The 16,073-nt window shown below is 34.0% G+C and overlaps 1 protein-coding gene across 4 annotated transcripts in view; it reads right to left on the bottom strand.

The window, feature by feature from the left end:
- Positions 1-3,561: 3,561 nt before the first annotated feature.
- Positions 3,562-16,073, bottom strand: part of LOC145242073 (uncharacterized) — a 46,664-nt gene continuing 34,152 nt past the window's right edge. For all 4 annotated transcript variants that reach the window (XM_080104980.1, XM_080104982.1, XM_080104983.1 and 1 more), the window contains 3 exons: positions 15,776-15,843; positions 12,729-12,823; positions 3,562-4,477 (listed from right to left, as the gene is read on the bottom strand). In XM_080104980.1, coding sequence (XP_079961106.1) covers positions 3,706-4,477; positions 12,729-12,823; positions 15,776-15,778 — 870 coding nt within the window. In that variant the 5' untranslated portion in view covers positions 15,779-15,843 and the 3' untranslated portion in view covers positions 3,562-3,705. The remainder of the gene's footprint in view (positions 4,478-12,728; positions 12,824-15,775; positions 15,844-16,073) is intronic.

Here is a 16,073-nt window from a genome sequence, read left to right as displayed (position 1 = left end):
GAGCAAATATATATTTTTTATTTTATTACTGTTTTATCTGTTTAGTTACACATATTTTTGTTATCGAATCGTATCAGCGATCCAGCACTTAGTCAGACTTGAACGCTGATACGATTTGGTAACAGAAACGTGTAACTAAACAGATAAAATGGTAATATATATATATATATATATAAGTCAAGAGGAGATTTAATATTTCGTCTTTATTGTTAAAAGAGTTCCTTAAGGAAAATTTCCCTTCTGCTTCTTTGCTGGCTTCATTTTCTGTGTTCTTCAATTGCCTCCCTACGAAGGGCAACTTAGACACTGGATCATTTTTCTTCTATATGAGGGATACATCTAACACACTCAATAGGACAAAATAAAAGTTGCCACTGTCAGGAAGAATCTCGCCTACCTCAACTAAAAACAGAACAGATATTACACCTTAATCCTCTCCCATGTCGATGTTTTTGCATGCTAATCCACAAAAAAATAACACCCTCACTCATTTCCAAGAAAGTCTTTTAAAAATGAAGACGAAATAATAAAATCACGACGTTTATTTGATTTCAAATTTTTGCTGAATCCACATTTTTACTTTATCTCTTACATAATGTAGAATTTTATCCAAAGTTTTTCCTCATATATACATGCATGTGCGTGTGATGTGCTTGTGTGTGTATATGTTAATCTCATACAAAACCAATTGTGAATTCAGCACTCCATTTGGGAGAGGGGAAATCAACATAAATAGTGTAATTGATACGAACGTGGATTACTGAATCTGGGTAAGTTAAGCTCAAATCCAGTCGGGGCCATTGTACTTTCAATTATAATGTAATAGCGTTGGAAAAGATATTACATTATAATTGGAAACTTTGGAACGATTAATCGGAATCGGGAATCAAGAAAATACAAAACTGTTTTTAGATATAGGAATCGGGAAAAATTGTGCCTACTTTTTGATGTCGAAAAAGATTCTTGTAATTTTTTTATTTAGTTTGTTTTTGTTTGAAACTTAATTTTCCATTACTGCTACAAAATATAAAGTGGTAGATGTTTATTGATTTTAAGCTACAAATAAAATTGAAATCTATGCACAAGTGTATATTTTTTACGTCTGCGAAAATATATATCTTATATCACATAGGTTTGTATGAATATGATAATATAAAAAAAAACTCTATAGCTAAATATTAAGTGATTTTTTTTTTTTTTTTTTTACATAGGCATCACCACATTATCAAGGCCCAGAGGCCACTCAAGGATAAGGGTTAAAGAGTGTACAGTAGAAATTGGACAATATAGTAATCATTAGTAATGAAAATTTGGTAAATTTGATAACTTATATGGAACGGCTCATCAAGAACTTATTTACTTTAGACTTGAAGACAACCATATTGTAGTCAGCCGGAAAGCAGGAAAACGGAAGACAATTCCACAGGCGTGCAGTTCTAAGAAAGAAGCTTTGTTCATGGAATCTACGTTTAGGTTTAGGCACAGATAATGATTTTAAAGGAATTGGTATCTATAATTGTATTGGAATCAGGAATTTAAATCAGAATTAGTAATTGTATCGGAATTGGGAAAAATTTTTGAATTGTCCCATCGCTAGTAGGAACCTCCTACATGTTAAATCCAGCTTTGAGTAAAATAGCAAGACAAGTTCAACAAATTGTTTACAATTGGTATTGCATTTCTGGATTAAATAGAAAACAGATCGACTTCTGACAGGAACAAATTTAACATGACACTCGTGTTATCTCAACTGCATCATGCTTTCTGAAACAAATTTGAATTTAAAACAAAATTTACTTTCCATAAAAACGTAACTACTTTTATAATTTTAAAAACTAAAAATAATTTTTTTTTAAACCTTCGATTCACCCTCAACAAGGTATGCTGTCACAGAGTTGTAAAGGGCTACTGTGAATTAGGTGGCCAAATTCATAGGAGCATCCTAAGTGGGGAGTTGTGCAGTAAGATGTTTGTTTACATTACATTTAAATTTCTTCATATTGGTACAATCCGGGAACGGAGAGCGGAGAAGGAATTCCAAAGATGAGTAGTTTGAGGAAAAAAAAATAACAATAAGATAATATTAATAACAGAGAAGCAGTTTGGTTTTGTTGCTTGTAGTGTTTGTTGGAGATATTTATGTTGACTGGGGACAAGTGTAACAAGTTATTTGGAGCACATTCTGTTGACATACTTATAAAACTTGCACAGGGATGCAACATTGCGGTGATGGGTCAGAGGCTGGAACTGGATGGACAGTGTGAATGCTAATAGGTTAGAGACTCTTGTTTTTGGACCCTGTTCGAGAAGAAAAGGCTTTTGGTTGATGCACCAGCCTAGATGTAGCAACAATGCTCCAAGCACAAGTAAATAGTGGTTGTGTACTGATAATGGCAGGTGCAAGAAGTTTTCTAGCTTGTTAAAGGGAACCCACTTTTTTTTTTAGTATATCCTATATCTATCTGTTGTTTTTGAATACCAAGTACCGATATGTAAATCAAATTAAAAAAAAAAAAATGTATCCCATTTTTTTTTTTTTTTGTAGGAATGTACATCAAAGTTTATTACTTTTACCTAAAAATGTTGCATCTGAAACAAATATGAGATTAATTTACCAATGATAAAGAAATATAAAAACTATGGCTAACGTTGTCTGTACTTTTGGTTGATAAATTTAGCTCAGGTGGTACCAAACAATGGCTACTCATCTAATTATTATTATTCACAGACGTTTTTCTGTATTTCATTTTTTTAATAATGTTGCATAAAAATTGTTATTTGTACTTAGATTTTATCTAATAGAAACTGCATATTTACTTTGTACAAATATATATTAATATTTCATGTATATTCACATAATATTATAATTATATTGCCAGATTTTCAGTATTTATTTTGGCAAATTGTTTTAAAAACATATTGAGATGCAAAAATTTGTTCTCTCTTCCTTTTTTTTTTCTAATTGTAAAAAAAAACCCCCAAAAAAACTTAGGCATCTTAATGTGTTTCTAAAACAGTTTGTCTATGTATTCAAAGTTTTAAGTTTTAACTTAAAGATGCTTCAAAGAGCTTACAAATTTCAATTTTATATCATTTTGAGTTTTTAACGAGAAAAAGGTTATTCTGAAACAAAATCAGTTTGAAAATATGTTGGTTTTAAAATTGGGAAGACATGGGCTTTCAGTGACATCAGATGTGATATCATGCAAAATCCATTTTCAAAAGTTGGCAAACGTGGGGTGCTGAATTTAAATTTGGTTTTATATATATTATATACACACACACACATACTGATAGATAGATGCCTTCTAAGACAGAACATTATGGTAATTGAATAAATTACATGCTTTCTTTTTTTTTAATTCATGATCAGTAGTTTCATACCATGAGTGACCGTCAAGCCAATTAAAGCATGATCCTATAGTTGCTTTCCACAGAACCTAAAAACAATCTTATAGCTTTTCGGTTTATCCAAAGCAACTACAATACAAGATTATATTTTAGGTTGTCTAACGATTGCTTTAGGTGTGAAACCATTATCTTGACTGGTTAAAAAACACATAATTTAGTTGATTAAACACACACATGTGCTAAGAAACAGTTTGCCAAGGTGCCAGTGATTCAAAGCAAACAACCTTGTAATATTATTTTTTTCCAGTTTATATTTTTTTTTGTCTGTTTTTTTTTTTTGTTTTGTTTTTTTACTCAGTAATTGTGAATCCGTTTGTGCTTTTCCATATTACCACGTAACGAAAACTGCCGACCACAAACGGAGCAGACAAAGGGTTTGGCTCCAGTGTGGACAGCCTGGTGTTGTTGCAGGTTGCCCCTAAGGCTAAACTGCCGGCCGCAAATGGCACACTTAAATGGCTTTGCACCCTCATGGATGACCTGATGTTTCTTCATGTTACCCCGCAGGCTAAACTCCTTCCCGCAAATGGGACACGTGAATGGTCTCTGACCCTCGTGCATCTTTTTATGTTTCATCATATTGCCACGCAGTGTAAACTTTTCACCACATAATTCGCAGGGGTACATTGCCGTTGTGGAGGAAGCCTCAGATACTCTTTTGATGTTCACACGACCCACGCGAAGAGATGAGCTGCTGCTTGTTAACCCCCCGCCTTTATCGCTCACATTGCTATGATGACATAAGTTACTGTGAGGCATGTGTCCATCGGCACTATTGCTTTCGCAGTCTGTGGTGTGGGGGCACGCGCTGACTCCTCTTAACATGTCGCAGTCTGAAGACGCCGAGGTATGATGCCCAACACTTCCACCTGTAACCCTGTCGCTGTTTGTGCCAAGGGTGCCCCCCATGTGAGTCCGTTCATGTTCCTGCAATTCATGTGAGTTGTAAAAACCCTTCATACAAACTCCGCAATGTTGAATATCTTCGGTTTGCTCATTTTTCAGCACTTCAGCGAAAGGGTTACTATACATGTAAGGTGAAAACTGTTTTTTGGCATCTGGTAACCTGAAAAAAAAAATAAAATAAAAAAAATAGAAAAAAAAATAAGAAAAAATAAAAATTGAAAAATCCAATCCAAATAAATTCCAATCAAATTTTGTATCAATTGGGTTTCATGGAGCCCACAAAACAAGCAAAACAAAAATGATATCTTCAGGTTGACACCGGTTGACTTTTGACAGACGTGGCATTTGAAAACAGATAAGAAAAACAATTTTTCAGTTTTTCGTTAGAAAGTCAATTTTTTATACAGGGAAAGATTTATTTTAAAAATAGTGTGGTGAGGGACGATTATTTATTTATTTTTTTTAATGTAGGATGCAGGTTTTTTTAAATTTTTTTATTTACAAAACTTTTTGATAAACAAATGCAGAGATTTTTTCCCTATCATTCTAAATTCTCATTTTAAAATGAGTTCATTCTTTACAATTATTTGATTTATATTATAGATTATTATAATTCTAATAAATATAAAAAAATTTTCTTTTACAATAAATCTGTCACTATATTAAAAATCGTTATGAGAAACCAAACAATTTGAAAGTCAACTGATGTCAACCTGAAGGTATCCGTTTTGTTTTGCTTATTTTGTGGGGATCTTTAAAACCTAATTGATTCCAATTTTTTCCTAAACTTTAAAGTAGGGTCATGAAGTCCTTCGGTTATTGACATGAAAATGCTTATTACATGAAGCTTTCTTAGAGAGTTTTGAGAAGGGGGGTCATCACTCTACCCGAAAAAATTGATAAAATAGAAATCATGGATTCTAGTGATATCCGAGTTTCAAATTTGACAAATTTTAATTGAAAAAACAAATTTTTTAGAAACAAATTTATATTTTTTAAAAATCAGTACATCTTCACATATAATAAAATAACTGCAGAAATTCCCCTCTGGCTTGCAACATATAAATTCAATACATCTCCACTATTAGCCACTATCTTATGTAACTTTCGAACACCATTTTAGACACATTCAATTCAATTGTTATACAATTCAATTGTTATAATAAAATACTACATTACATCCTAAGAGCAACATCATCACAATCACAACATCTTTAGAGAGAGAGAGAGAGAAGTACCTATTTTTCCCTCTAAATATTTAGTCCTACTACCGCCATCAATTGACACTGGAAGGAAATCTATATGTTCCGCAGATTCTACTCTTAAACTGCCCGTAACTGGTTAATAGATACACAGATACATCATTAACTTTCCTGTAGTAAAATCAAAAAATAATAAAGTCTCCCTTGGGAAAATCTGTTGTCTCTGATTGGTTGTCTGCTAATTTTCTTATTCTGGAATTAAATCATTCAAACAAACACTACAGAGCATTAGAATATGGCGTCGCTAGGACATACATTTTTTGCACCATATCAATTTCTGTTATTAGACATTTAATTTCCAACATATAACAGCAAATGAATCTCCCACACTGTGTATGTAAGTGTTTAGCCTCTCTGCTAAGACTAAACCATACACAAACAGATGTATAGTCTTCCTTTCTTTAGCTGTTGACCAATATTATATCAGTCAGTTTAATGATATTTCCTTATTCTTTTTATACATCTAATTATACACATTACCTGGTACTCCTGCAGTTTAAATCCCGCTTTTCAGGGTTTCGCTCGGCGACAGCGAGCAATGCCCAGCGGATGACAAAAGCCTTTGGATTATATCGAGCGAACAGAAGTCATTAACAAAAATGACCATGAAAACAACCTACCCTAATAATTTCATAACTTTTACTATTTTTATTTATCGATGACAACCATCGGCCTACACCGAGCGAACGGAAGTCATTAAAAAAAAAAAAAATGACTAAAAAACAACCTACCCTAATAAATTCATAACTTTTACTATTTTTAATTATTTTCTTTTCCAACTGTTTTTTTTTTGTATATTTTTTTACATTAAGTTCACCTCCACAATTTTCTTTAAAATGACGACTTCTATAAGATAATGCTGACTAAGAATGACGACTTCTATAAGATAATGCTGACTAAGACTATGCTGACTAAGAAAATCTCAATTAAATTTTGCAAAGACAAGTAGTTTTCGAGATATAAAGACCTGTATTATGCACTGTAATTCACTAGCGACCATGTTTGTGTGTGTGCATGATAAACAAAGCTCCTCCTATGCAACCAACACTGCCACCTAGCAGAAACAAATCCACTTTTTTTACACATCCAAGAAATTAGTACTGTGCATACATATAAAATAAATTATGACTTTTCACTTCCTTGAGTAATTTCATGTTAAGAACGGCTTTCAGAATAAACACCCCCCAACCTCCCCATGTTAAGAATGGCTTTAAGAATAGACACCCCCAACCTACCCATGTTAAGAACGGCTTTCAGAATAAACACCCCCAACCTCCCCATGTTAAGAACGGCTTTAAGAATAGACACCCCCAACCTACCCATGTTAAGAACGGCTTTCGGAATAAACACCCCTAACCTCCCCATGTTAAGAACAGCTTTTGGAATAAACACTATTTGGAGAGGGTGGCGTGAAAAAATATTTGCCCTAAATTTAACTGTTTGCTGTCAGCATACCCACCTGCAAATACTATAAAAAAAAAAAACAAATGGGGGGGTGGCGTTGTGTTAGTTACAAAAAAGTGAATTTGTTTATGACGTGTGTACAAACATGGTCGTCAGTGAATTACAGTGCATAATACAGGTCTTTATATCTCGAAAGCTACTTGTCGCTACAAAATTTAAATGATATTTTCTTATTCAGCATAAAAGTTGTCATTTAGAAGAAAACTGTGGAGGTGGACCCAATGTAAAACTTTACTGTCTCATTTTTTTAGGTTTTGTTTCTTTCATTAATTTACAAAATATATATATATATTTTTTTTTTATGTATGGAAAGTTCTTTTGATATTTATGTACGACGTAATCCAGCGTCATTTAACATCAAACAAATAAAGATAATCTACTTTTTTTTAGGCCTATTATGTTTATATGACCTACTACCTAATAAGGTATTTTCTAATGACTAAACCCAGCTTAGTATAAACACCCCAACCTCCCTGTGATAAGAATGGCTTTTGGAATAAACACCCCCAACCTCCACATGTTAAGAATGTCTTCTGAGGTTAGGGGGTCTTTATTCTGAAAGCCGTTCTTAATATGGGAGGTTGGGGGTGTTTATATTATGCTGGGTTAGGTCGTAAAAAAATACCCTCTTTAGTTCTGTTTTCCTTCTTCCAATTTTTGAAGGTCTCAAAATTTAACTACTGGTAACCTTAAAATTGTCCAAAATGTTAAATAAATAAAGACAACTTATTTAGAACAGTTCAGCATGTTACTATACATACATCAGTAATAATAACCTATACGTAACCTCCACACATGATGCAATTTTGCTAAAAAATCATATACAGCCTCTTTGAAGTCTTGATAATCGTTCAATATCATTAAAATTAAATACTGGAACCCTTAAAATTTTAAAGCTCTAATGAAAGGTTTTGAGAATTATTGGCATTTTATCATGTACTGCTAAATCTTTCCTTTCGCACATGGAACTAACATAAATTGTAATCAAACACATACTGCTCTTTCCTTACTCGGACGGTACACTCTCAAAATGTAAACACAGCAAGCATTGGAATGCAAATATGCACAAAATACCTACACGCCCTTACCCCCCTACCCCATAAACACCCCTAAAAAAATTCTTTTATGTGTACCAATATAAATTTTCGATTTTTGAGCAAATTAAATTTTTTTTTTTTTTTTTTTTTTGCATTTTTTATTCCTGGTGATGATCAAATTTATTTTTATATTCTTGACCGATTACCTAGGCATCATAGTTGTGACTTATGTCGATACTATGTTTTTAGAACTGATTAAACACTTTCAAATAAGTTAAAACACAAAAAATATTATGCAAGTAGGCGTCAACGTACATTTTATTGGCTACGGAAACACTTATTTGTAATATATTAGTTTTTTTTAAACACATTTACTTTCTATGGAGTATTTTATTATTTAAAAGATGTGCTACATCTACTTCTAGAAAAAATATCGAGAAGAAAAACAATGGCTGACTTGAAATATACTGTCATCAGTAGAAGGCAATTATCTACCTCTGTTTTCGCTCAATCTAAAGAGTTATTAAATACTTTCTTTAGAATCAGCCAGTACCTGCAGGTTATCACTCCAAACCAACATTAATCACCAGTAACAAACGGTGTAGATAATCACGGACAGTGGCTTTCAAGAGTTACCACTGGAAAACAATGTCCGACAGTGAAAGCCAGATTAGTTCATTTGGGCTATGGCCGCCAGTGTCCACTATTTTCCAGTGACGGCAGTGGCTACCAACAACAACCATAGTTAAATTTTTTTCGAGGGAGGTCCTTTACCGATTCTGTTCTAGATCTATCACGCTTTCATCAGGCAACACTAGTTAATGGGTACTGCTAGTCTATAATAAAATAAAAGTGAAGATAATTTGTATTATGATGATCCATGTATTTATTCAAGCTTTAAACGTGCTTTTGCATATTAATTGGTTATATATTATTTTTTTGTATCGTCTAAGCAAATAGTCTGTAATGATATATGATATATGAAACCTTGGCAAGTACTACCAGTCAGAGTGACAGACCAGAGAGTAATAGCAATGAAGAGGTGATTTCATACTTCCTAATGGTCGGCTCACCACCGGATGTCAGGAAAAAGAAAGAAAAGGCTGTGGAAGATAGGATTTCAGGATGTTTGAGGCAGATTTTTTTTATATACATAAAACCCATTCATACGAAACATTCTGTATTCTCTATATCAAGTTTTAGGCATCATAATTTTATTACAAAACAAAATGTATTTGTGCATTTTCTAAATAATTTAAATATGAATATCTGTTGGATTAAGAAAATTTATTTAAACATTGCTAAATTTATCATTATCATATTTGATTTACTGTCTGTTATGCATGCTGGCATGTGTTGGATGGCTTTAAGAAACTACACTATCTCTGGTCAAGTCTTTATTTATCCCTCTTTTCTCTCATTCTCAATTCCATTTTTATCATTCTCCCATCTTTTCCTTGGCCTTACCCTGTGAGCTGGATATTTTAGTTTAACTGTTTTACATCTACTCACCCAAGAACTGTCACTCATTCTTTCAATGTGACCATACCATCAAAGTCTCCTGTTCTGCACATGTCTCTCTATTATGTCCAAATTAAATCTTCTTTTGAGGTCATCAGAACTCAGTCACATTACATATCCACGATATTCTCATATTATTTCTCTCCATGTAATGCAGGTCATCAACCGTTACTGGTGAAGTTTCATTTCCATATATTCTCACACTGCGTACATAGACTTGATAGATTTTCACCTACTTTCCACAGAACTGAGTTATGACAAATCAAGTGAATGAATTTCCTCCTTGCCAATTTATTGGCTAGAGAACATGGTTGATGAAGCAAACTAAAAATTATTCATCGATCATAAACAACCTTCTATCTTTACATCATCAACGCTCTGATCCTTACCTGGCATCAATTGAAATGAATGGCTCTCATCTTGGGGAGGCTTCTGGGCTTGACCTTTACACCTGATCTGAAATGGAACACTTACATCAAATCCATTGCCAAAGTCGCTGGAAAAATAGTGGGATCCTTCTATCGATCCAGTAGATATCTGACTGCTGATGCAATTCTCTACCTATATAAGAGCCAGGTACGTCCAAGGATGGAGTACTGTTGCCACATCTGGGTAGGAGCTGCTAGAAAGGACTTATCCTGCCTTGATAGACTTCAAAATAGACTTCGTAGCCTAGTAGGGGTATGCCCTTTTCTCTTCCCTGCAACCTCTTTCTCACAGAAGAGATGTTGCGAGTCTGCTTTATCGTTATTTTCATGGTAAGGACTCGACTGAGCTCCAATCTATGGTCTCCCCTCGCCACACTTTCACAAGAAACACTCGTCTAGCTGAAAACACTATCAATAATTTTCCCCACTCTTTATCTGTGCCTAAACCTAAAGATAGATTCCATGAACAAAGTTTCTTTCTTAGAACTGCTTGCCTGTGGAACTGTCTTCCGTTTGCCTGCTCTCCAGCTGACTACAATATGGTTGTCTTCAAGTCCAATGTAAACAAGTTCTTGATGAGCAATTCCACTTAAGTTACAAATTTACTGAATTTCCATTACTGACAATTACTATATTGTCCAATTGACTACTGTACACTCTTAAATTTGTTTACACGGTAGCCAAAAAGGCTAATCTGCTTGTCTGACAGTTTGCCTGCAACTCTCTACTTTGGACCCAGCAAACCACTCCCTCTCAAATTTTCCTCTGCGGATAGAAACCACACTAGATGATCTAAAAAATCACCCCTTCTCAAGTACATGATATCATAAAAAACCTAGACACCTCAAAAACATGTGGACCTGATCTCATCGTGGCTGTACTATTAAAATAATGTTCAGCTGAGATTGTTTCAGTTCTCTCCAAACTTTTCAACAAATGCCTTAATGAATTTTATTTTCCTGACTGCTGCAAAACTGCTTCTGTGGTACCAGTTTACAAGAACTCTGGCGAAAGAACTGACCTATTAAATTATTGTCCCATTAGCCTTCTCCCTCTTTTCGCCAAAATATTTGGGTCCATAATTAATTAAGCTCTAGTCCACCTTACAGCTGCTAAACTTCTGTCTGACCAACAAGCTCATTCTCCTGCAGATATTCTAACTGTAATCTGTGAACATATATACAATGCACTGGATAAAGCAGGGAAGGGTAGGGCAGTAGCCTTAAATATTTTGCCAGGGTATGGCACAATGGTCTTCTTATGAAAATCAGATCCTATGGTATTATTTAACATAATTAAATCTATAAGTAAGAGCAGAATTCAGGTTGTCCTCAATAGTCGACATCAAAACAATATGATATAATTGTGAGTGTACCTCAGAGGCCAATCCATGACCCTTTATTATTCCTGATTTTCATAAATGACCTCACTGATAAAATTGAGATGGGTATATTTGATGACGTCACCACACTCTATAACAGACATGATGGGAAAAACGAATGAACAATCACAGAAACCCTAGAGGAAGACCTCTGGTGGTGGAATGGGAACAAAAATGGATGGTCACATTTAATGCTACCAAGACTATGCTTCTTTCCTTTAATAACTACAAGAAACCTTCTCGACCACTAATGGACATGGCTAATGATATATTACCTGAAACTACTTTGTTCAAACTCCTCGGCTTAACGTTCATGGGGAACATGAGTTGGAACAGATACATTGAGTGCATTGCTAAGGTTGCTGCGAAAAAGGTGGGCTCTCTCTACTATGCTAGAAAATTACTTATGCCAGAAAGTATCCTGTCCCTTTACAAGGCCACCCTTCGCCTATGTATAGAGTATTGTTGCCAGATTTGGGCTGGTGCATCTGCTACTAGTCTCTTCCTTGTAGAGTTCAAAAGACATTCGCCAACCTAATGGGTCCCGCACTATCAGCTAAGCTTCAACCGCTGTCCCATCAACAAAATGTTGTATTCCTCTGCTTGTTCTACAAGTATTTTAATAGTAGATGCTCCGATGAACTACAAGCCCTCATATACTCTTGACGTAAATACCCCTGACAAACCTGACAAGCAGCAAAATCCCACCCTACACAGTAGAAATCCCTAGATGTAAGGAAGCCTTCTGCTCTAATAGTTTCTTCCCTAGGACTACTAGACTTTGGAATTCCCTTCCGAATTCCTGTTTCCCCTCCATGACTGTACCAACATGCAGAAGTTCAAGTATAATGTAAACAGACATCTTACTGCTCAGCGTCCTACATAGTACCCCTACAAATTATGCCCCAGATAGTAGCCCCCTACATCAAAGTAGCACTGTGTCTTGTTTGGGGTGAAAATCCAAAAAAAAAAAATAAATAAATAAAATAAAAAATAAAAAAATGATTGCTATCAAGAGCTTTCCAACAAATGCACATTAACCTCTTTATCTTAGTACAAAACAGATATCTTTTTTAGTATCTTCAAACATCTGTGTCCAAATATGGAAATTTGATCCCAGGTACTCCCAAAATAAAATTTTTTTCATGTTCTTTAGATAAATGTATTCCTGTCACAAAGAACTTTCCAACAAGTCGCAAACTATGAAAACCAGATCCTTTTTCTAAGGTTAACTCAAATTACCATTATTTGCCAATCCAAGTCCACTGTGCCAGACAGACTCTTTTATAAATACCCAATGATATTAAAAGACACTTACCATTCTGAAGAATTGGTTGTGCACGTACAATCTTCAGATCTGATATTCGACTGTGACACTTCCATTTCTTTATTTAAAGAAATTTTCAGTTGACACTGAAAAAAAAAAAAAAAAAAAAAAAAAAATTATATGTACAATGTTTCGTGGTGAGTATTTTGTAATTAATACTATTATTAAATGAAAGTTTAATAATTATCCATGAGGGTTTTGTAATATAGAAAATCCACATAAAAAAAGGATATCTTAATAGGATTCAAACCTTTGCCTAAATGTGGGGAACATCTACAGTTGTGAATTTTCTGTTCACAGACCTGCAGATAATTATAAAACTGTTTCATTTGTGGGGAGTTCTATCACAGAAAGAAAGTTTTTGCACAAAAAAAAAATAGGAACTGTACTGAGTGTAGAAATTTGAATTGGAGCAACAACTTTTGAAGAAAAGGAACAACCGCTGTGTATACTAGTTGACCAAAACAACTTCCTCCCTAATTTTTACTATGGATGGAAATCTCACTAGATGATCCCATCATCACCCCTTCCCATGTCCTATCATAGAAAACCACAAGATCCTGTGGACCCTGCTATAGTAATAAAGAAATGTTCTGTTGAGCTGATCCCTACCCTCTTCAAAGGAATGCTTTGCAGAATTTTGCTTCCCTGCTAGCTGGCAAAAATGCCTTTGTGGTATCAGTTTTCAAGAACTGATCTGCAAATTTATTAATTCAGAAGTATCCTTCTGTAAATCGAAATTAATAAAACCCTTGCAACAGATAAAGCTATTATTAACAATCAATTCTAAATGAAGGTTTAAACCTTACTGCAAGTGATAATGATTAAGAATAATCTAATTAACATTTCTACTCAATCATGGTTGACAGAATGAGAACATTCTACCCATGCAGATTAAATAAAGGGTTCAGTTTAAAATTCTGTATAGATTCTTGAGTTCAACACATATTTTTTATGATTCGGAATTTTTGAAATGAGAATTTGTATTATTATTCTGGTCTTGGATGAGATTTTTACATTTCTTAAGGGTAATGGATAAAGTGCAAAGTGATAATCAGTTCTAAATGACATTCTTCTGGAGGTTGAAGGTTCAATCCTCAGTGTGAGTCAATCTCAAAATACAATTGTGAATTACTTAAGACTTCTATCAAGTCATGGCTAACAGAATTCTTCAAATTCAACCTGTTACACCTGAAGAATTACTGGTGATAAATATTTTGTACATAGAATTCTGGTTCGTTTTTGTCTTGTGCAAAAGAATTATAACCACATTTGTTTATTTGTGATAGCCAAGTTATTAGTGCACGAGATAAAAATCATTCATTGGAAATTGAAAAATAAACTTTCTTGATTGAATGTTACAGACAAAATATCTACGTGCTATATTATAGAATAAAAAGATTTGTGGATGTTGTTGTCATGTTTACTTGCTCCTATTTATTTGCCTCCCTAGAAGGGCAATATGAGACAAGATCATTTTTAATGTGGGGAACATCCAGCTCTCCCAAAATAGGGGCACTCTGGGCTAGAACAAAAATCCAAAATTGTTTTAGTCGAAAAGGATTTCTTCCTTATTGACTGTGGACAGAATTAACAGCATCAGAATAGATACTATGCCAAAAAGGCTGGTACTTGTTAGCATGCAATTACCAAGAAAAAAGTATCTACATTTACCTGAAAATGGATGAGGTTATAAAGTAGTTGGCAAAATTAGCGTGATGTCATTCAAGATGAATAAAAACTGTAGACATGTATGTGGCACCAAAACAGAGTCTAAGCCATTGTTGAGATGGCTTATTCCCTGTTGACAAAGATATGCTTCTTGTTCTGTGCAGTTCAAGAGGTTCACCTTTCCAGGTCTTGTCCTCCTTTTGAGAAGGGGGTTAGTTCATTACTAAATGCTTGAGAAACCCTTACTGGTGAATGCCGATAGGGTTACTCAGGCATTTTTTGGAGGCCAGAGTGCTCTTTCTCTAGAGTGCTGGCTCTTCAAATCCTACTTTCTGACTTTTGTCACATCATTCTGCGATGGGAGAAAGATAAAAACAATGTATGCAACTAATTCTCTTGATAACAACAGGCTCAATATGGCAAAGCTACATTATCAAGAACTTTAGTAGGATCTGGCTAAAGGTGAAATCTAAAATTATCTGCATTGGGATCTGACCCTCTTTGGTTGTGTTTGCAAATGTACCTGTAAATGCTGTCTTGTCATCTACTGCAATACAGAAGGAGAGTAACAAAGATGTGTTAGCACATTTGAATCTGTCATTCAATGCCTGCAGATGACAACCTACCAAGACAACTGATTCTTGTTAACCTTACTGTCAAAGATAACTTGAAATCCTTCAAGAACAGGAAATGTTTTGATTCTATGAGAAGTACTTTATACAAATTATATACATAGTGCATGTCTTCAATTTGTTTTTCATTATGTGAATCATTGATGATTTCTTTGGATTTTTAAAAGCGTTTAATAGTCAGATCCACTGCAATAAAACCATGGTATGCCTCTGAAATTTGTAATGTACAGTTTTTAAAAATAAATAATTTGTATGTATATATATATATATATTAAAAAAAAATATTTTTTGGGTTATGGATGGTCTATTAAGTAAAATATAAACATAATGCACATTATAATAAATCTGTTTTTATATTTTGTGAGGTTTTAGTATCTGTAATAGAAGTTTTATCTAACTTGAAAGATGAATTAACAGACAACATTGAAATTATACTTAAAGATATTTTTTATTTAGGTTGTACTGAAAATTAATAAAAATAGAGTGAATTTTTATGAAGGGTGCCATGAAAGTTGCTAGATGTACTATATCGTTGGTGATTTCGAGAAACCAATGAAGTACATCTTGTTTGGACAGTGGATGGTAAGTAGGGAAATGATATTGCATGAGTGCTTGTGTTTATACACCAACGTCTGATTGACTGTTCGGCCAATCTCTCCACTGGTAGACTTCTCTAGTTACAACAAAGAAAATGGTACATAAAAATATGTGGCTGCAACAAAGCCATCATCCTACCATTTAGATCTTGAAAAACTCCAAATCATCTTCCTTTCAAACACATTAGTCAGCGCCCAGAATCAAATCTGAAGTTAAAAAAAATAAAATCATACGTTAAAAAAAATAAAAATACATTGTGAAATGAACATTTTTTTTTATCATCATACATTTAAATGATGCACTAGCAGCCATGTTTTCCTGAGATCATAAGTTTCAGGTATTTTCAAGATCAGATGTATTCACAGGAAGAACTACCTGTTTGACTATCCTGCAGCTTTGTGGCACTACGGCAACATCCATTTCAATGGAATGATGT

The sequence above is a fragment of the Euprymna scolopes genome, chromosome 21, assembly GCF_053919585.1.
Source record: "Euprymna scolopes isolate OS-2025 chromosome 21, ASM5391958v1, whole genome shotgun sequence".
Lineage (NCBI taxonomy): Eukaryota > Metazoa > Mollusca > Cephalopoda > Sepiida > Sepiolidae > Euprymna > Euprymna scolopes.
Note: the sequence above shows the minus strand (reverse complement) of the source record. Positions and strands in the feature narration are given on the sequence as shown.